The 23,789-nt window shown below is 34.9% G+C and overlaps 1 protein-coding gene across 1 annotated transcript in view; it reads left to right on the top strand.

Annotated features, from left to right (window-relative positions):
- The first annotated feature begins 3,029 nt into the window (after positions 1-3,029).
- Positions 3,030-23,789, top strand: part of pard6a (par-6 family cell polarity regulator alpha) — an 85,896-nt gene continuing 65,136 nt past the window's right edge. Inside the window, exons 1-2 of the mRNA XM_039763043.1 lie at positions 3,030-3,214; positions 13,110-13,332. Coding sequence (XP_039618977.1) covers positions 3,113-3,214; positions 13,110-13,332 — 325 coding nt within the window. The 5' untranslated portion in view covers positions 3,030-3,112. The remainder of the gene's footprint in view (positions 3,215-13,109; positions 13,333-23,789) is intronic.

The following is a 23,789-nucleotide window of genomic DNA, read 5'->3' on the forward strand; positions in this document are numbered from 1 at the left end:
CACCGAGCACCTGAAGCCGTTACATAAGGGGCCAGCAGACACTACTCGGGGAGTCAGAGTTGGAAGGAGGAGGAGGAGGATGAAGCTTGCCGAGAAAAGTGGAGGAGAAAGAGAAGAAAATAAAGACAGAAAAATAAAGAAGAGGAAAAGAAAGAAAGAAAGAAAAATAAAAAAGAGTGTGTTTGTGCTTGTTGGGACACTGAAATTGTAAATAAACCTCACGTGTGCTTGGACTTGTGCCTCCTGCGTCTTTGTGTCAGGTTATAGTGCTCTCTAACGGCCACACAGTAAAGAAAGCATGATCACTGGCCCAAACTATTGAAAGCACGAATAAGATGTAAAATGTTACTGTTACTGCAAAAAGGACATGGCACAAAGCTAGCATAATTAGGGTGAGGGAAAGTATGCTTAAACATTTCTTAAAAAGCTTTATTTATTTTCCAGTACATGGCTGTAGGGGGGAAGTAGAGTTTATTATGGCAGCACTGAGAACAAGGCATGAACCTACCCTTGGTAATGTGCTAGTCCATCACAGGACACCCTTTGTCTTACAGGGCCAAATTAAGTGTCAGACAACCTGCAGGTTTTGGAAACGGGACTACCTACTAAAACCCAGGATAACAGTGAAACGGCAGTGGTTTGAACCCAGAAATCTTGTACTTTGACACATATTTTTAACCACTACATCACCTCCTTAGCTGAAGCAGACAGCCTTTTGTTTCTCTACCCACTAAACTGGGAGAATTGTAATGGAGCTTATCCTGTCAACATTAAAGAAAAAGGCAACAATTAGTTTTGGACAAAGCACAAGTCCATTGCAAGCCCCTATGGCCACTCACTCATACAGTATGTCTGGTCAGTTTAACACTACTGAATAACCTAACATGCATATATTTGTGATGTTAGAGGAAAACCCTAGTACTGTACCTGGAAAAGAAAAAACCCATGCCAACTGTGAAGGAATTGAACTTGGGGCTTTAAAGCTGTGAAGCAGCATCAAGTGCCATGCTCTCTTTAATTCTTAAATTCATAAAAAAGTGAAGTTTATCACAGAGAGTAACATGTTGGATTTAGTCTACACAAGCAACCCAGAAACATGTAAATCCACAACATCTGCACACCTGGGACTATCAGACCATGCATCTGTTGTGGAGTAGGAGTCCCAAGCTCTAAAGACCAGGAAAGCATATAATCCAGAATATGTCCAATAATGTCCACGAGAGGGCATTAACCCTGGCTAGTAATAAGGGCAAGCACAGATTGTTTGTTTTTAAAGATTTATTCCTCGGAAAAATGTATTCCCATCACGATAAAGCTCTGTGGAGCACAAAGGCAAAATGAAATTGCCTGTAACAATAAGGCAAACCAAGGTAAACAGAGTCCAAATATAGAAACCAAAAGCAAGGTCAAAACACAGAGCAGATGGTCAAAAAATCCAGAAAGAGCACAAGGCATAAAGAATTTACAAAAGCTCAAAAACTCACCACTTCAGAGCGCATTCACAATAAACTAGCAGGAACTGTGAAAGACCCTTCACATTTATAGGATGGATGACAAGACCCAATAGAGATTCACATTCCTTAGAAAACTAAAAAAAGGTTTAACTTCCTCAAAAACTTCCACAATCCTCTCCCACTATGTGACTCTGTGGATCTGCATCGTTTGGTGTAGGTGGGCTTCTTGAATCTGGACAGTAACTGTTTAAGCCAACTGAAGAAGGTGGCTAGCAGAATCTGCACATAAACAACACACCCTGGACATTCCCTGTTTGATCCGATATCATCTGGTAGGTGGTATAGGGTTATCAGCTTCCACACAAAACGGACTGAGAAACATGTACATTTTTTTCCCAGAGCTGTGGCTTCCATCCCCATGTCCAACCTCCGAGAGCTGATTTGAATCCCACTTTAGACTTCTGTTGTACACAAGCATAATTGCAAATAAAGATTTCATCCTTTCTTCATAATAAGAAAGGAAATATTAATTTATGGTTGAATAAAATGAAAGGAATTTAAAAATGACTTTTTATTACATAATTTTGAGGATTTATGAATAAATGATTAAGTGAACCAATAAATGAATGATGAAATATAGTCTTGATATAAGTCTCTTACTATGAAATACAGCATGTTATGTGTCGAATTCACTATAGACAAGATGAAGGAAGCGTGTTTAATTTATGCATTTTACTGTGTAGACAGTGGGGTGTACTGTAGTCAGGAGACTTTAAATCACATAGTTCCTGGAACAGTTTCCGTCTTTGACGCAATTTGGTCCTAAGCAATTCACGTAACCTGCATGTGCTCCAAATGTACAAAAAAAAAAAAAAAAGATTTACTAAAATAGTAATGTATCCGCATCTCCTGATAAAGGCGTATACACAACCTCAAATACTCACAACTTTATATTATGAAATCTAAAAATTGACCCCGTAAGAATTAGTAAGACTGGTCACCCAAGTGCCTTCTCATGAACTCGCATGCAGTTGTTTCCAGGGTATGTGACACTGTAACAAAAAAAAAAAAAGAAGGGGGTTCTTAATCTGATTATTCAGTACAGAGCTGCGGAATTAAGTATAAACTCGCTTTATGCCAAGCCATTCATTTTAACCTCACTTTCTATGTCACAGCGTTGGGCACAAAGTAGGAACCAGCCATAAACGGGACATCAGTTCTCCGGTTGTAATAAAACAATACAATGGCTGGAACATAGTATCAATATAAGTGGTTTAATAATAAATATGAGACTCGTATATGTTTCACCTCCCCACAAACTTCCTGTCAAAAAATAAAAATGTGAAGCAATGCGTAACCTAACCGGGGAAGCCCTTTTTTTTATCTCTCAATTGTTCTCTATCCCTTTAAGAGTGAAGGCACCTGTTCCCATTGTCGCTGTTGCCCAGACGATATCGGTGTGACGTGCCGGGTGATATCACTTTGGCAGTATCCTTGCCCCCTCCATGAGACGTCAGTGTTGTGAGTATAAAAGATAACCACGCCCCTTGCAGGGAGATTCTCGCTCAGCGGGCCGTGTGTTAGAAGCAAGCGGGCTCCGCTGGTAGTACTCAGCGGTGGCTGGGCAGCAGACGGTGTGAGCAAGACGAACCCTTTACATGGTTTTCAACGTTAGGATTACACGACATCTGACAGACATGTCGCGGCATCAAAGGACACCATCTAGAAGCCCTGACAACGTTATTGAGGTCAAAAGCAAAGTAAGTTTCTCGCGGTATTATCACGGCTATCATAATACAAGAGATTTTAGTAAATGATTCGCGGCGGGGTAAGGGGGGGTGGTTCTTGGATTTTGCGTTGGAATAGCAGCTCCAGACAGCTTTGTGTCGGGGGAGCCGTGGCCTTTCGCTGTTTATATTCCAACTAATGAATGCTGCGGATGTGACACCTGCAAGTGCGGAGTGCGCTTGCCAAGCAGCCTCCCCCACTTGAGCGAGAGCGCGGCGTCGGCAGCGTACGTCGCGGAGAGCAACGATGACAGTCGCTCGCAGAGTACCGAGTTGCCAGTCTGGGGAAGGATTTGGCGACAGAAGGTTGTCTTCACTCTGCAGCCTGCTCGCATGCCTTTTTTGAGACCAGAGACTCCCATCATTGTGCCCCAGCCAGCATGGCACTGTCTGTCTTGTTAACGCGGCTAAAGCTCGATCCGTTAAATGTGCTGGACCAGGTGTGTCTGTCAGGTCCCATTAAAGGGGGCAGTTTAAGGCCATCGCATTGCTCCTGCATGTCGGAGGGTTACATCAACAAGATAAATAAAGCTGGTGTATTTTGGGTAGTGTTGTCTCTTATTTGAAAGGATAAACCCGGGGTGATTGCATTTCTTTTTCGGGCTTATTAGAGTGCATTGCAGTGATGTTGTTTGTGTGTCAGCATCCGAAGTGCCAAGTTTATACTGCACTAGAGTACCGATCAGGAGCTAGCTATTTGTATGTCTCACAGCCAGGATGACTTGATGTCGAAAGGTTACTGTATCAGTTTCACAGGTGCAAATATGTGGATCTGAAAATGGTTGGACGGAGTATTGTTTGAGACAGCTGTATTCCTTTGTAGGGCGTTTCAATTACACGGAATGCAGTAGAACATCAAAATCTTGCCTGGAGAGTAAGATAGATAGATAGATACTTAGTCCTTTGCGATTCCTGTGTAATAGGGTCGACATCTGGTGCCTGTCTTTGGGACAGGTTGCTCTCTTTCATGCTTTTCCTCTCACAACTGTGCTGATTCATGATTGATTTCAGAATATGCTCCCCAGGCGCCACTGTTACCCTGCATTTTCTCTTTTTTTGATAATAGGATTTCTTCCTTTTCCCAGACATTCAAATACGAATTGGGCTGCATTTTACATGTTGATAGGATTGCCTCAATGTCTATCCATGCAACTTTAAATTGCAGTTCTATTCAGACAACATTTTTGCATAAACAAGAAAGAAATCAACAAACAGTAACAAATAATCTTATAGAGTGATGGTTTTTAAGTGTACACAGTACAATGAAATTCTTACTTGCATGTTGCCAGTAAACATGTAATGAATGATTTGTGATAACTACCTTACTTCGAAACTTTGTTTCCCCTCACCTGAATGATTTCAGAATTTCACTGTCTATTTGAGGAATTTTTATGGACTGTACCCCTTGTTAAATTTACATGCCTCTTCCTCTCTTATTAACTCAGATACAAAGATATTGGATAAATATGGTATCCATCTAGTATGCTCCATTTAAAAAGGCTTGTCTTACCAATAACAGACTTCGACATTTTCATGGGCATCATTAAAGTGAGGCAGAGTTCAGTGTGTAAACTAAGAACTCTCAATTAGAGTAATATTGTGATTGGAGAAACCACAAATAACATAATTGGTCTGACAAAAATGTCATTAAATGGCATTTTTACTGACTGTTTGATATTGTCAAACTGTTTATCTCTGATTGTATGGATTTAAGACAGGCCTTTTATTGATCTGTTTGCAAATTCTGTTCCAATCTCCCCGTGACTGCAGTGTGGGGCTCTTTTTCCTACATTGTTTGTGTTATTTTTTAAACATTGTGACTAGTGCTTCATAATTACATAAAAGCATCCTTGTCTAGAATTTTTTAAAGCAGTCTAAATTGCTTTATGTTTAACAATGTACGGATAACATTTGTTTTCTTTATTAAACCGCTGTATTTCCATTATATATAATTACTGGTTATATCAGTGTGTCAATGAAAAGTGTAGTTGTAATAACTCTCCTCTCTGTGTTCAATTATCTTGTGTAATTCTGGGTGAATTAGTCATTCAGTATGCAAAGTACTGAAAAAAGCCTGCTATGTAAGGTGTCTATCAGAAGCATATATAGGAAATGCTAGCATTATATAACAGTTTTACACAATCTTAAGTGAATGTAAAATGTGTGTAATTTAATTTGGAACATTTTGTCTTGCTCTACAATATACTCACACATGTTTTAAGTGAGAGAAGAAAATGACAAACTCTTTCACATGCTCCAAAAAACTGATATTTATTTCCTGAAATCCTCACATGTAGTTAAATTAAGTCTGGGTCCTCACTTTTCTTATTAACAGCTTAATATTGTTTTGGATAGAAAGAAAATTAATTCTGCATAACTAAGTGCGATAATGTATTTAGAAACCTCATTATATCTCATTATAGCGTTTATGAGCTTCACTGCCTCCTAGCTTTTTAAGGTTCTAATGAAATCTGAATTTGATAGCTATGCAGATAAAATATATCACAATGTTTTATAACTGTTTTTGAAAATTACAGTTTTTATAAAGAAAGCATTTTTATTTATTTTACTATATACCTTCAATTTGTCTACAAAATGGAAGTGAATTCTGATCATTAATTGAGAAAAATTGTATTTTGAAAAATGGATATAAAATATATATACTTACTCAAAATCTGATACTGATTTGATTGTGTTAGTCTTGAAAGAAAAACAAAAACAAAAAGGACAGGCAGTTTGCTTCCTAGCATCATTTATACTTCATGGTCTTATAGTTTTGTCAAATCCAATTTATTTAATATAGATTTCTTTTATAAAAGCTGTTTTTTATTTTTTTTATGTTTCTGACTATTAATTAATGATGACACCGATCTGATGCATAGTATCGGTATTGGGCGAGTACTGGCTGGATTGGATTTCAGAAAAAAAAAATTGAATCCAATTCTCCAACAAATTCAGGTGTTTCATTTGTGATACATGTACATTCATGGTCCTTTTATTTATATAAAAGAGAGATGGACAGTCGCACTATTTTTTCTGACTTCTAGGAGCAAAAAAAACCACAGCAGGGGAAAAAGTATTAATGACTGCATTTGAAGTATTTGAGCAATTGTAAGTGATTTCATCTGGGTTTCAAGTTTTCCTGAATCTGCTTTCTCTTTGACCGTAGTAACCATAAAAATACAAACATAAATACAATTCCCTTAAAATACATACCTTTTCAAGTAATAAAATGTGTAAAGAAAATAGTTATCCATGTGGCATAGATGAAAATACAGTAAAATACTTCATAATTACACAATCATATTGTTTAGTTTCTTAGGTAACTAGGGTTGCCAAACTACATGCTAGCCACTTTGCGGATCTGCCACTCACGTATGGGGAAGCGGATGTACATTGTTATTTTCATGGGAATTGTTACATATGCATAATAGAACTAACTATTTTACATTACAGCAAGCAATTAACCATAGTGAAAAATAGAAAATTATGTTTCATGTTGCGTTAGAGGCATTTGTTGCGTTATACATTTTTGTTCTGTTTGGCTTGAAATTACGACACAGATACTTTTAAAACTTTTACTGTAAAACTTAATTTTTTGAATTAAAGTTTCGTCAATATCGCATTGAATTTTGATTCCATGTTTGGACTTACATCGTGACAACGCAATGTATAATTCCTGTGAGTAAATATCGTTTCTTTCTCTCTAATAATTAACTGACTTTTTCATATGTTTGTCCCTGTGACTAGTTAATTATCATTGCAAAAGCTATTCTAATGGGAAACTCTAAATGTTTTTATACAAATGGCATATCAACATCGTCTTTGGTATCTAAAGTTTTCCGTGGAATATGTACTACATTACCTTTCTTGTTGCGTGCTAAAATTTTACATGTCAGATTTGTTCGACCAATTTTGAATACAGCTAATCTTGTCCTATTGCATAGACCATCACTCAGAAATAAATCACGCAATAACATTATGATACATCCTTCTTTGAACTGTAATTCGGTCGGTGGAAGACTGGACGCGGTTAACGGTTGTAGATATTCTTTGGGATATTGTAAGTTGGCGTTTTCTATAGCACCATCACCACCAACTGTTTCAGCATAGTCTATTGATACGTATTTAACCAATTTGCCGTGTAACTGATCAAAAATTTTTGCGTTAATTCATTTGACTTCATCGTTTCTCGGTGCAAGGATTGTCCGTGTGCTCATTTCTTCTGTTGATTACCCATCAGGATGAAATTGTACAGTAAGATCTGGACATAATAAGTCTTCTTTTATTGGGATCTTAAAGTGAGGAAAATATAAAAATTTATAAGAGCTGGGAGTGCAGGACCGTGGGCGTGGTTGAAAAATGGTTGAGAGGAGGGAGGGACTTGGAAAAAAATCTCTTGGCAATAGTCTCGTCTCAAGATTTTCTTTTAGAATAGAGAGATGTATTTATCTGAAACAGCCTAATTTCTATTTTTTTTTTACCATTTGTCTAAAAAAAAAATAAAAATGTTTTCTCACTCATTGATGCAATTAATTGCTATTATTGGTTAAACACTGCTTTTTTAAACAGTGTACCAGCTATACTGTCTTACTTCTTAGGGTGTCATTTTAAATATGGACTACCATTTTAATTATGCAGCTCTCATTTATTACCAAACCTTATACTGTACTGACACAAACCAATAATAAACACAGCAAAAACCCCTAAAAAACCACAAATCTATTAAATTGTCATAAGATGTTTGTCATTTATGGCATTGTCACTTTACAATTCTTTTCTTTTTTTCCATGGATATTGTCATATTGTTTGCTGTTGGACAGAACTGCTCATCATTATGTTCTATTACATCATAAACTGTTCTATCATGATCTGCATGAAGTTTACCGATGTATTTCATTTGGAGTTTCCTGGTTTAAAGAATTATTTTCTGTGTGCTTTGACTAAGAGCTTAGTGTTTTGCCTTGGGTTTAACAACCGATTGATTTGACTTTTTGGTTAATTAACCTGGTTAGGCTTTGACTAACATTTCATCTTTTGATTCCTACTTAAATTCTGTCTGCTACTTTCAGTAGAATAGCATACTTGAACAACCTGTAAATTATTAACATGCTGTACCTGGTTAAATATAAGTGTAAATAATACTTTTCATTGAATAGTGAAAAACAAAATGCTTTAGATTCCTTTGGTTTTATTATTCATGTTTGCTTCCTTTTTGAGAGGAATAAAGCTTCCCAGTTTTGCCACAGCACGTTCACTGGGTCCAGTTCAGTTAATTTGTAGTTATAATGAATATCTTTTTATCTGTTAATATCATTACTATTTTGTATCTCAATTGTATCTAGGCATATGTAAAATGTAGTTAATAGATTCTAATAAATTAAAGAGAGATTCAAAATAAATATTTTAATAATTGCACAATTTATTATGCAATTGTACATACACTACCAATCAAAAGTTTTAGAACACCTCAGGTTTTCCAATTTTCCTTCAGATTTAATAACGTGAAATGCAGTAAATGACCTAAAATGGTGAAAAGGTAAGCAGTAAACTTCCACAGGTTTAAATTAAAAGTTTAGGTTAGCAACAATTGGGTGAAAAAAAGGAAATTTCAGAATATGACAAATGGGCCTTCTTCAGGGAGCAACTAATAGATTACAACCTGCAGATATTCTACAGCAATTAAAGTAAATTAATTAAGCCTTGCAAGTTGAAGCAAGCAATTTGCACAGGTGTCCCAAGTTCTGTTGTTTACTTAAAATCCCTCTGTCTGTCTTAAAGCAGAGTTGGAACAGACTGTGTTATTTCACTCACTGAAGTACTAGTTGCACAATATTACACTGTAGAAAGTTGTAAATTCCGGTGAGAATGGTAAGAAAATGGCAATTAACAAATCAAATGAGACAGAGCATTATCACCCTTAGAAGTGTAGGGCTTTCATTTCGAGAAGTGTCAGTGAGTACGGTGTCCTACAAAATCCAAATCCAATTGGAAACTGGAAGAGATCTGGCGGACCCAAGATCACAACCCAATCAGAAGACAAGTTTCTTAGGGTCACCAGCTTGATTGATAGGTGTCTCACAGCTGAACAGCTTAACAGTGGTTGAAAAAAGCAAGTCTACTGTGAAGAGGGTACGTTGTACTGCATGTTTGATAGGACAAGTGGCAGTAGGACTGCAGACTGGAAGAAAGTCTTACTGGATCGAGGAATCAAAATTTGAAATCTTTGGTTCATCACACAGGGTGTTTATATGCCATAGAGTTGGTGAAAGGATGAGTCCCCCATGTGTGTGTCACCAACAGTTAAACATGAAGTGGGAGTGTGATGGTCTGGGGTTCTTTTGCTGGATGCTGAGTTGTAGACATAGACAGAGTGACTGGCTGAATTTAAAAGGGTTACCACTGTTTTGCTTTTATATCAGCAAAAGGAGGCTACTTTGAATATACTTTTGTATACTTAATTCCTTGATATAATTCCTTTAATAATTAATAATAATTAATTTAAAAAGCAATAATAATAATATTTTAATGATTTAAATTATTCAATAATTAAATTGCCATTGTTTATTTGTTCTGTGCCTTGATTTCATGAAGCATTAAGACATTAAAAACTGTGACTGTCCATAAAAACTGAAAAAACCGAGGTGTTCCAAAACTTTATACCAGTAGTGTATCTGCTTGTTGTATTAAATTAATAACATTCCAGAGACTCGTAATAAATTATTCAGTGTTATTAAGGCATGCTGCTATGCTTTATACAAACCTGTAAGAAAGTAATTTTTCAGCTTTTATATTGAGATTAAACTGGCTGCTGTATCCGCAAACAACAACATTGTACTGTATTTTCAGAAATTTATAGCAACACTAAATTTTTTTCTTATTTTGAAATCTTAATCGTAAATCTTATGGAAACAAATGTATCAGTTTTGATTTAGACATAGGATTGAGCCTTTTAGACATTAAGAGGAGTGAAATTTGAGATAGGAGTTTGCTGTGCACACACTAACGAGAAGCTTCATAGTGTACCTTTCCTTTTTGCTTTTAATAAGATCAGAACTCATATGGGGGTCTGAATCATAGTACTTATTTTTTCGATGTGCCAAGGTGGTTCAGGATGATGATTTTAGATATGGGCAATACAGTACTCATTCCTGCAACTCTCCTTTTGAGTTAATTTTCCCAGTAAATGTACAATAGTGTGCATATAAAGTCTTGAATTTTAAGGGTGAATTTGAATCAAGTAATACCATGAACTGAACCCATGGTGTAAACATGCCTATTGTATATAGTATTTTAAAAAGTTGCTCATTTACCATTGGTTGGTGTGTTAAGAGTCACATTTCTTTTGTAGCATGTAACTAAGTAACTGTTACTGTCCTAAAAAAGCATGCCAAAGTCAAGTTAGCTTACGTGCATTATGTAAAGACAGACAGACCGATTAAATCTGAGGTTTTCTGGTCTAATCCTGAACTAATTTGTGTTTGAACTGTTGCACTGTCCAGCAGGCTAAATGTGTTTTCAGATCTGTTTACATTTGTATTGGAGAATATTTTTTCCTGTGTTTTAGTGGTTAAAGGTAGTATTTTGTACTTCCTATGACCTTCACAGTTGTTTTCATGACACCAGTACTTAACCTTATAGGTATAATATTGAATACTGCAGTTCTTTTGACATTCAAATTTCTAATAGCCGCTCTTTCTTATGTTTGTGTTTAAGTGAGGCATGTACAGTACCTGCTCAATTAAATTTTTTATAAATTTAATTGTATTCAATTACAATTTTCTGCCAATTTTGTCTGAACATTACATTAGTTGCACTTCCTGTATCTCAGAGATACCAAAAAGTATGTATTTGTTTTGCCTGCCTTGTGGCACTGTGTGCCAGTGTCCCCATATTTAGGCGATGTATGTTGTAAAGCCTTTTTGTAGTCTGCCTTTTCTCGTCTCAAAGTTTTTATGAGGAGTTTGATCTTTCAAGTGGCGCCAGTGTTATCAATGGCTGGCATGGCCAGAAAATAATTTTTTGCAGTATGTATTTATTTTCAGATGAGTAAGCCTAAGTGTGCCCCAAATAGTTTTACTGTGCTACCTGTTGCTACTTTTGTGCCCGTCAAAATAAGACGGCTATTTTGAGGCTATAACTATAAATAATCTGGCGGTATCTGTCAATCTTTGGACAGAAATACTGATAGCTGAAAGATTTCAGCAGTTTGCTGAAGGATTGTGGCTTATGTTATTATTATTTATATTTATATGTTACGTTTCTCACTACTCAAAGTGCTTCAGTGAGTGGAGAGCCACTTCAACCTCCGCTAATGTGTAGCATCCACTTTGATGATGTGGCATATAGCCATTTTGCACCAGTACGCCCACCACATGTTAGCTGTTAGGTGGTGAAGTGTTGAGAGAGAGAGAGAGAGAGATCACAGAGAGTCAGGACCTCGGTTTTATGTCACATTCGAAGAATGGTACCATTTTCACAGCACAACTGGATTTGCGGTAGATGTGGCATACTTCTACTTTAAAGGTTGTGAATGATCTCTGATCACTATGATTCTGTTGCTGACATAGGTCTTGAATTGAGTGTTGTCATTCAAAATGTATTTTAGCACTAAAGTGCTGTCAGTCTGAAACGTAGATTCTTCTAGGGGTGTTTGAATTTCACCTTTTAGCATCTTGTCCATTTTGATTGCCACAGTGGCAGCTGTTAGCTCCAATCTTGGAATCATGACAAGCTTCAGTGGTGCAACTGTTGACTTCCCCATGAGGAATGAAGGGTCAAGAGAACAAGAGAAGATATGTGACAGTGCCATATCCATCTTCACTGGCATCTGCAAAATGCTGCAAAATGTATTAATTCTACTGCCTACATTACAAATGTGTGAATACTTCCAGCTCACATTGGCTTTTGACCCTGTTAGGCTATCATTTGGCATGCCTCGAGTTTTAGATCCGTTTCCATCCACTCATTAGAATAAGAAGATGACAATTTTAGCTTTTCTGAACAATTGTTTACAAAAGATCTCATTAATGTTCTCTTTACGTGAATGTTTATTTCATGTTTGTTTTATATATTTTTATGTATACTTTTTACAAAAGATTCCAATAATTTTCAGGGCTTTCTACATATGTTTTACAAAACATTGCACTACTTGAAGTATTTGCATTTTACGACTAAAGTTTATTTGATTTTATCAATGTTAAGATTTTACTGCATACAGACTTACAATTCATTTAAATACATATTTTATTGAGTTACATTATATACTATATTGGAAATTGATAATGGTAATTGAATCTTATCGAAGTTTGACATTTTGGTATTATGACAACCCTACTGGTAGCTAATCATTTGCAGTGACACCGCCCTAATTTTTTATTTTTTGTTTTCTTCATGCCAACAAACAGTGGACACCCACTTTAACAGGTTTGATATGTTGTGCAATTGATGCAAGATTCAGTAAATATAAAAGGCCAGAGAATTTTGAATTATGGTTCCCATTTTTCTGCCCTACTTTAATGTTATTTTTCTAGAACAGAATGAATATGAGAAGTATATGTAATAAGAGAATAAAATTTGTGAAAAAAGGAAATTGGAAATAATGCCCATGTAAGTAAAGGAAATATGCTAGTTTTCCAAAGATTCAGGAAGTGCAGATAAGGCAAGTTACATAACAAAGACAATTTTTTTCAATCTTCTAAGTTGTGATTTTTTTTTTTTGCATAGCTATAAAGCATCATTTTCAGTTATTTGCAATGGTTTTTGTTTCGTAGTTAAGTCAGCTAACTATTAAATAATTTATTTTATATTGCACTGGTTGTCTGATGATCTGTAAAACGTTCATAAATGTTTTCTTTGTTTTATTTAGTTCAATGCAGAATTTAGAAGATTTGCTTTGAAGAGGTCAAATGTTGGGGGATTTCAGGAGTTTTACAGGCTAATTCAGTCAGTTCATCAGATTCCCTGTGTGGATGTTCTGCTTGGATATACAGACATTCATGGAGATTTGCTACCTATTAACAATGATGACAACTACAACAAAGCCTTATCTTCAGCCAATCCGCTTCTCCGGATTATTATACAGAAGAGAGGTAAAACAAAGTTTATTTCTATTTTAATCTTACTTCTGTTTTGCATCTTCTTTGTGATATTGACAAAAAAGGCATGGAAGAAACTAATGAAGTATGATGATTTGAATTAATTCAATTTTAGTGAATAATAATATTCATTACTTGGATTTTATACTATAACATTTCCAACGTAAACATTTTGTGTCTATGGTGTCCTGAAATAAATTTTTGGCATTCCCTTTTACAAGCTTGAGTGCTTAAACTGTTATCTGAACAAATAAGCTCTTACTATTTCATATTACAAATCTGCATTTATGGTATATTTCTGATTTTGGTGGCAATATTTATAGTACGCTGAAAAATTATACTACCTTTTCTGATTTACTCAAGTACAGAAAGCATTTGACACTGAATGTTTTCAGATCTTTAACCAAAATCTAATAATAAAGAGCAACTAAGTACATAACTGAGTACCTTTTTAAACTTATTTTAACTAGTTAACAAAGATATGCAACACCAGCTAACACCATATGAAGTAACAGACTCCTAGTTAAATCAGTACGGTTAAAGGAATACACTTAGCCAGCTGAACTCAGCCAGTCTTGATTACGGCCAGTAAATCTCACTTTTTTGGTTATATCATTAGAATCAATTTTGTTACCACAAAGATTCAGATGCAGAATCTCACAATGAAAAGGGGATTCCTGATGATATCAGAAAAATATTGATTTCAGTCTGGAAATAACTACAAAGCCATTTCTGAGGCTGTTTGTCTCCATCAGTTCAGAGTGAGAATCATTATCTCAAAGTCAAAAGTCAAAGCGAACTTTATTGTCATCTCAACTATATACAAGCATACAGATAGACAAAACTGCGAAGCTCAGGGTCCACAGTGTAACAACATGAAGTGCAAATAATAAATTAAAAATAAATGAGAAAAAGAATTCAAATTAAAATTTAAAATTAAAGCACAAACAAGACAAGACATTGTGCAAAGACAAGACAAAGAAGTAGCAGCAATATTGATGTGTACTAAGCAATATGAACATTGATGCAATGTATAGTATTTGCAATCTAGATACATATTTATAGTCAATAGATATGTAATAAAATACATAAGTAAATAATATATATAGATAATACAGAAATTATCAGTGTATGATAATAGTTGTTTAAAACATGTGTAAACAATGACAGGTCAGAATGTTTCATAGCTGAAGGATATCAAGAGTGTCAAAATACTTAAAGGTCAGTATGAGATTTTCAGTTCTTTTTTACATGCACACTAGTCTTTGCATTAAAGTGGCTTGCATGCATAAAAGTTATGTTTTTAGAGGTGGTTGAGGCAGTGTGGAAGATCCAAAATAGAAATAAAATGAAATAAATAAAACAAAATAAAAAACACTTGTAGCAGGTAGTTAATCTTCTCACGAAGATGAATGATTGGCATGTCAAAATTCAAATCGTTTGGTAAGCTGCAAATGATCCTGAAAAAAATCCAAATAACAGGAAGTTATGCTTGCCTCATTAAAATTTAGTGTCCATGACTAAACAAACAAAAAAAAAAATCCAAACACTGTGTGAGAGTAGAAAAACAAAACAACTGTAGACCATGGAGAGCAAAAGTGCTTTTTTTCTCCATGTGCCAGGAAGTACCTAGATGATTTCCAGGCCTTTTAGAAGAATATTCTCTGAGTATAAGAGACAAAGGTGAATATTTGGCAGCATGTGCCCTATTTACTTTGGTGTAAATCAAACAAAAAATAGTACAGTAAGAGAATCATAACTGTAATAAAAGATATTGGTAGTGTGATGATATGGGAATGCTTTGCTGACTCAGGATTTGGACAACTTGCCCTAATTAAAGAAACCATGAATTCTGCTCTGCACAACACAATTTTCAAGAAAAATGCCTGGTCATCTCACTGTGAGCTGAAGCTGAAGAGTAGTTGGGTCAGCAAAATAGTGAGCCAAACAAAATCCACATGACAACGACTAAAAAGAAACAAAATTAAAGTTTGGAATGGCCTACTGAAAGTCTAGACCTAACCCAGTAGATGTTGTTGTAGCAGTATCTGAAACAAGCAGCTCAAGGTCAAAAACCTAATGTTTTTCAGTCAAAGATGTTTTGATATTTTTACAACGGTAATGTGATATTGAATTATAGGAAGCATTTAATTGTAGTCCTTGCAGCTGAAGATGACATGCTCTACTCGGGTAAGAAGTATAAGGAAGCAACTACTTTAATTGTGCTAATGTAACTAGTGTAATTATTTTTTGCACAGTGTGGGTTTGGTTTTGGATAACTTTGCTTATTTAATATACCTCATAAATTAAAAAAAGTTTTTTTGTTCACTTAGGCCCCCTTATATAATGTTGCAGTTTGGTAAAGACATGAAAAAATTAAGTATTAAATATTACTAATAAGAGAAGAAAACGGAAAGGGGCAAATACGTTTTCATGGAATTGTACATTTCTGTTTTGAGACACATATGGAAACAATGGTCTAACCACTAGACCATTAACATGCTGAGTTTATTCAATAAGCTTTTATATGATTTCTTATATTTTATCATAGTTGTTTAAAATGAATGCCAATTAAAGTTTAGTATTAATTAATCATCCAGAACAGCAAAATCTCTAATGATGCTGTATAACTTTTTGTTTATATTGGATTTATACTTAAAGCTGCTCTAAAAGAAGTTAAACAATGTACTCGTATGAGAGAAATGCTTAAAGTTTGTACAGGATCACGTGAAGGCCATGCTTGAATTATACAGTGTAATCTGCTACTATACAGCAATAAGTAGCACTTATATGATTTTCTTCATGTAGTTCTTCTGATGATACACAACGAAGAAGCTCTGTATCTTAATTTTGTGTTGCTTATCACAATCCCAGCATACTTGACAGCTAGAAGATACGAGTAAACTGTATACTTTTCAGATTTCCCTTACATATTTTTTTACATTTTTGTTTTGTGAATGCTATTATTAACCAATAGTTTTAAGTTAGAAAGTGTGCGTGTATAACAAAATTGAATTGCTAATATGTAACTAATTTTGTTCTATAGAAAGAGTTTATAGAAAGAATATAAAACAGTTATTATAATTAGATGTATAAAATCAATGTTTGGATTGTTTAGAGAGAAAATGGACTGTACATTAATTCTAGTATCCTAGATTTTTAAATTCACAGCTTATATGTCTGATAACTGTTACTGTGACTTTCACATATTTGTCTCTGCTTCCTTCAATCAACAGTCAAGCAAAGTGTTTAAAAAGTTTATTACGTTCAGTACCACAGCTTAAGCCCTTTTTGCCTCCTGTACAATATTTGGTGTAATTTAACAGTGTAATTAGTAAGAGTTTTGATGAATTTAAACATTATTAAAATGATGGGAATGATACTTGGTTCAAAAGATGTAAGCCCTGGGATAGGCTTATATAACATAATCTTTAAGTCTTGAACAAGCACATAATAATGGGAGATTGTATTAATCTTACAAGGAGTGTAGAGGTCAACCTATACAGTCAGCATCCGCTGTAGAGTCACAGATGTTAAGATCAGTAAGAAAACAGAATTCCGACCTCAGATTGAGAGTCTTGGTTTTTGATGCTTGTTTTTTGAAAGCTTATTAGTATATTTGTGTCATGATGGTAAATTTAAAAAATTGAGAAAAATTAAGATAGTGTATAGAACAGTTTCATGAGCCTCAGATGTGTCTTGACTATCATTGGCTTTTTGTATTGATTCATAAAACGGCTCAATTTATCACACTATTTACTGTAATGTACCAAAAAATATACACTGTTTTGTATATTTACTGTATGTAACCTTTGTTATGTTAATGTAACCTTGACTTTTCAAACCATTAAACATTTTTTATTTTGTTAACATTTCTAGCTTGTATCGATATTAAACACAGAATTTAATCAAGCCTAGTATAAACTGCTTTTGCAAAAGCAAGTTGTATTCTGTAATAATCAGAAGTATTTGAAATGCTCCTAGTAACAAGTGTATTGATGCTGTGAGATGACGAGTTTAGAGATGTCTCTAAAAGGCTTTTAGCATGACTGAACAATCAAACTGAAAAGGAATCTTTGGGGGTGCCATACAAGGTTGGAAAAAAGGAAGTATTCTGAGGAGACAATGTAGGGCAGTTTTATTCATAAATGAATGTAGAAAACCTCATGAAACAGTTTAGTCAGATTTTGGGGAGGGTCAGGTTTGATGGGATAAATTTAATAAGCAACACAAGAACTTAGAATAGCAAAAGTGATAGTTGTAGAAGCTCTTCATGATCATGTCATACTGTATATGGGTATATTGCCTTTTCTGAGAAGACATTTATGCATTGTAAAAGCACTTTTTATGAAATCTCATCCATAGGCATTTACTAGTACATTGTTTTAGATCTGATTTAAGATGTTGGTTTGCAAACTCATTAAATAAACTGGTTAATGGTTGCATTTCAGCTATTACAAGAATCAAAAGGCACCATATGAATATCGATTGTTATTTAGCCCATAATCTGTCAATTAAATATGAAAATGTTGAACACAATCATTGTGATCTGAAAAATATGACTATCATGCAGTTTTATGAGTTTTTCCACTATTGCCTATCTGTATAAATCACATACTATTTATGTATTTTAATTATAATTGAGTCAGATACATTGTTTGAAAAATTAAGGAAAGATTGTTTAAACAGGGGTACAGTTTAATGTATCCAGTAAACTAAATGCATGGCTTATAAAATTGCTTTCATTTGCTTTATGCAGATAGATTTCTTGTCTGCCCCTAGGTTGCAGCTATCATATTTTAGTTTTTATCTCATGAGTAACATCTAAATTAGCATATTCATGAGAAAGTCCGCTCCAGATTACCCACCTTATTTGTTTAATGATGACTTCAGTTTTATATTGCATAACTCTTGTTTTTTTTTTAAAGATATTATTTATCTCTTTGGTAATATTGTTACCTTTAACAACAAGGCACATGTTGTAAAACACATAAACACTATACATGCCACTGAGCTTCATCATGTAACTAATATTTCTTGTAGCGTGTAGAACCTTCTTTTGTAAAGAACAGTCTAATGTTGTTACTGTTAAAGCAAAGTAAAAAAACACTGTAAACTCTGTAAAACTGACAGTGGTTTTCTAATATTTATTTCTCTAGTGGTACTAGGTTCGCATAGTAGAATGACTGGCCAGGCACTGATTTGACCTGGGAATCTTTCAGTTTTATTTTTTTAACACTATGCGTGTTTTCTTTCTTTTTTCTTTCTATGCGAGTTTCATTCCCAATCTAGTTATTAAATTGACTAGGCCAAGCAGTTTTTGCCTTACATTCTGTGGGGAATTTGACAGTTTAACTGTCAATTTTAAATGGTTCTGGTATAAATGTGCCCAGCCTTGGACTGACATCCTATCTAGGGCTGGATCCTGGTTTTGGCTGTTACTAAGTGCTAACTTCCAGCTTTCCTGGAATTCTATTATGGAAAAGTGAGCTAAAGAAAATAGGTGTGTTTGACAGATGTTATAGAGTAAATAAGAATTAGATATTACAAGCAAGTTGTGTTCAAGTGTTCAAAATTCAGATCTTTTGATTTGTTACCTTTGAGCACTAGTTCTACAGACTAATGTTCTGTCGTTTTAGGACTGCTCTGTGGAACCACTATGGTGAATTTCATTTATTTATTTATTTTTGTTTTTTTATTTATTCAAATTGCGTTATTCACATCATCTTAACTCTGTTCCAGAAGAAGTAGAGAGACACCATGTGAGCTTATTGCTTTTCCGATGTTCGCCCTTTATACTGTATGATCTGCTAAATATATTCTATTGTATATAACCTTTTATCCTTAATTTCAATATGTGACCTTTGTCCTTAGTTCTACAAATTAGGATGAGCTACATGTTTTATTTTGCTGAGGTAACCTTAAAGATATTGAAGTAACATATATTGATCTATGAGCTACAAAAAGATTTCATTGCAAATTTCTTTTCTTCTGTTTTAATACGGGCTTAAAAAAACTCTTTTGATGTCAATCAGGGAAAATGATCTACAGTAAATTTAACTGTGCAGCAAATCGGTTATATGTGTGTGCATTAGGACTAGTGGCATGCCTTTCCCAAGGGATGAGGGAGGAAGGTTAGAGAGGGGAGACATCACGCTCTAAGTGAAGTAACCTTCTGTTTTTTTTTTGTACTATAAAACTGCCTCTGTCACTTGTGTTTTGTCTTCTCTTCTCTAAACAGCTAAACAGTGATGCTTTTTTAGACTATGATCTTTAATTCTAATTTTTTCTAAAATTGTTAATCACAGCTATATTTTCCTTTGTAACACCTTACCCTACCTTTGTTATTGTGTATTTGCTTTTATTAAAATGTATTTATTTTAGTATACTCAATTAGATAAAAGTTCTGTCCATCACATAGGGCTGCAAACATTGCAAATTATTACAGAATAATTTAGGTAAAATATTAATTACGGCAAATGGCCAGACATCAAACCAGACTTGAGGAAGAAATGGGAAATTAATGTACTGTACACATGAGATGGCAAAGAATATGACAGCAGTTGACATGAAACATAGCAGGTAATTAATTAACATTTTAGCTAAAAAAAGAGTCTGATTTGTAAGTGGTTTATTATGCGACATGTATACAGGGTTGTCCAGATCTAATTATGCAATTTTCATTACGCTATAGCTTATTAAGTTTATTACTCCGAGCCTGTATCCAACTGAATGGAGGACAAGTGGGACATTACATGGAAAATCAGTGAATTAACTCAATGAAAGTCCATTTTCATTTATTATAAGACTAGCGACTGGGAGCACGATTGAATTGGGCTACAAATTCTACATTTGTGAAATCCATACTTTCTCTGCAAAGAATTACTTGTTTTTTTAAGTCTTTGAAATGATTTTGTTATCATGGCACTGATTTGTGCTTAAAATAGACCTTTTTAGCCGATGTAATGAAGAGCTTCCTGTTTAAATGGGGCTGTGAGATGTGAACTCAGCTCTTCGGCGCACCTCATTTGATTTTTTTCTGGCTAACAAAATTTCAAAACAAACCGTATTTTATGACTCTAATCAGAGTCAGAGTAATAATTACGTTGGCGTGGTCATTTTAGATCTGAGATTGGCTAAAATTTAAACAATGACCATTGTTTTTTTTTTCTTTCCTTCTTTTATTAATTTTATTGTATTCCATACAAATCAATCAAGTTTTACATAAAGAAACATTCAGTTGAGAGCAAATCGATCCCCACTCCTGAGAGAGAGAGCAAGCCAAACAGCATGACATTTAAGACCTGTAAACGTACCTAAATTAATAAATTCTCTGTGCTTTATGAGATTATTTTAAAATATTACTGATTAGATCCTGCCATGTTTTGAAAAAAGTCTGTACAAATCCTCTAACTGAGTATTTGATTTTTTTCCAATTTCAAATAGTATAACACATTAGTTTCCCACTGACTTAAAAGAGGAGAGTTTGGGTTCTTCCAGTTTATCAGGATAAGTCTGCGTGCCAAAAGTGTAGTGAATGCAATCACAGTTTGTTGGTCCTTCTCCACTTTAAGTCCATCTGGAAGAACACCAAACACAGCTGTTAATGGGTTAGGAGGGATTGTGAGTCCAAGGCTGTCTGAAAGGTAATTCAAAATTTTCATCCAGAATGATGTTAATTTGGTGCAGGCCCAGAACATGTGACCCAGTGAGGCTGGAACTAGTTTGCAGCGTTCGCAGGTTGGATCATGCCCTAGAAACATTTTGGAGAGTTTTAGTCGAGACAGATGTGCTCAATATATAATTTTGAGTTGTATAATTGTATGCTTTGCGCATATGGAGCTTGAGTGAATTCTCTGCATTGCTACTTTCCACTCCTTTTCTGATATATTAATTGAGAGATCTTTTTCCCAGTGACCTCTTGGATCTTTGAAAGGGAGGGATTGTAAAATGATTTTATTGTAGAGATGGTGTCTAAGTCTTGAGATTGAGCAATATTTTTTCCAGCATGGATGTGGGTGCAAGATGAGGAAAATCTGGAAGGTTCTGTTTAACAAAGTTCCTGATTTGAAGATAGTGAAAGAAATGTGTAGTTGGAATGTTAAATTTGGAATGTAATTGTTCATAGGATGCAAAGATGTTGTCTATATAAAGATCTCTAAGCAAGTTAATTCCAATTTTTTTCCAGATATTAAAAACTGCATATGTTTGCGAAGGTTGAAAGAGGTTAATTGTTAATACCCAGCCATCATTACTCAATTTTGGCAATAGATGTCAGAAGGACGGATGCCAAAACCGAACTGCTCAAAGATAGATTTCGACGTACCAAGCAAATGGTGATATGTTCTAAATTACATACAGTTCCGGAGCTGTCGAAGGGTTTAAGTCAGTCGACAATGTTAATCCTGGAAACTACTCCCCACCAAAATAACGTTCTAAAAACCAACCAAACTTACTGTTATCTGCTTGAACCAACACTGACTTACTATGCTCGGCTGTCCAGAGTCATCACTGAAGCATTCAAACATTCTTAGCCAATCATGCAATACTACGTTATGTTCTGACTACAGAGGCAGAGTCCCATTGCATGGTCCTAACTTGTATAGAGTCGAGGTATTGACGCGAACACCATACATATGGATAGTATCAAATTATATATATGGATATTTCAAACAATTCTTTTGTCTTGTGTTGTTTTCCTGCATTGCATTAAAAGTTGAAAAATTCGATCTGGACCACCCTTTACAGAGTTTATTGTAGCGTGTATATCTGTCAATTAGTGACCTAAGAAAATCAAATAAGTTCTTTATCTCAATCACATAGCATTTGCTTTCTTTAAACCCTTCTTGTGTTTTTTATATGACATTTATAATTATTTTACTTTTAAACCAGCCAAACCCCAGAACTGTTGCTCTTGCAATGCAAGTTTTGTAAAAGGCTAAAATCAGGACACACTTAAGCATATCGTTGTCAAAGCAGGTACATTTTAAAATTTGCTTATGTATAGCTCTTCCACTGACTTTTTTTTTTTTTTTTGTATAAACATCAGTAGCCAGGCACCCTTTTATGTAAGAGTATACTGGAGCTTATTGAATACAGTGGTAAATCTGAATTGCATTTCACAGTTTATCATCAAAGCATTTTAATAACAGTGTGATTGATAATAGTTTTGTTAATTTTGTTCTTACTACCCAAAGGCCATATCAAAGGTGTAAAATCTTTATTTAAGAAGTAACATAAGCTAATAACAAACTTCATTATTATAAATAAATTTCAAGCTACTATGAGTTGAACTACCATTAAAAAGGCACTCCATGCCTTATTCAAAATTAAACTCCCACTGACCTTAAGAAATAGGTATACTGGGATACTTGCTCATTAGTGTACTAGGCAATAGAGTACCTTGGTCCAAAAATTGGTAGTTAATTTTGTAGTTGCTTCATCTGATCTGAAGCTTTATGTCCTGAACACTCTGACATTGAAAAGGCCTGATCTGTCAACTATTTACTCTTTATTAATGAGCTGGCTCAGATGGTTTGAACACTCACTAGTCAAACCTATAATACCCAAACATGTAGTTATGGTATGCTGGGAACAACAAACACTGTATTCAGAAGTGGAAAAAACGTACAGTTGCTTTTCACGGTGGCAACCCAAGGGCATGGTGTTGGGCAACACCAGTAAGCAAAGCTCTCAAGTTGATGAAAGGACCTTCTGAGCAATATTTCTAAGTTGGTCTCCATATCTGAGAGTCCAGCTGGCAAAAAATGTGGCAGCTACAGCAGCGGCTGAAGTGAAGATCCATGTCTGGATAGAGTTTGGAGGGACAATGTAAAAGTTGCATTGAAAAACCATTTGCTGATTCTGGAAGGGTAGATGAAACATTACTGATTAAAATGACCAGTGGAGGCAAGGCTGTACAAGTGAGTGAGATATACTGGTAATGCTGAAAACACTGGATATTCTTAAATATTTTCACTAACTTGCCTCTTTAGTATTCCACCTTTAGTAGAAGGTGGATACTGTGCCTAAGGACTGGGCCAGAAGTGGTCTCCATTTTGGAAAGGAATACAAGAGGGTGTGTTTCAAGGGATTGCACCTCACAGCCTCCCTGGGAAAGCCTGCCAGGCCTGGTCAGCCCAGCTAGCATGCTGCAACTGTGATGTTCACCAGGAAGAGTGGAATGAATACGGTGATGATGAAATTCATGATTCACCTTCCTCTTGTGTTAGGGTCAGCAACGACCCGTTTTACTTTTTAAATGCATAAAACTTCTACCTAATTTTGTTTATTGCATCAAGGCTTTTTGACTTTGTCAGGAATCTGTATTTAATTAAAATAAAACAAAAAAAAAACAATTGTACTAAATTATAAAATGCTCTGGTGAAAATTATTACCTTTGTGTTGGTAGGGTCAGTTTTGACCCAGTTATAATTTAAGGTCATAAAACA

This window comes from Polypterus senegalus, chromosome 9 (assembly GCF_016835505.1).
Source record: "Polypterus senegalus isolate Bchr_013 chromosome 9, ASM1683550v1, whole genome shotgun sequence".
NCBI classification, from domain to species: Eukaryota; Metazoa; Chordata; class Cladistia; order Polypteriformes; family Polypteridae; genus Polypterus; species Polypterus senegalus.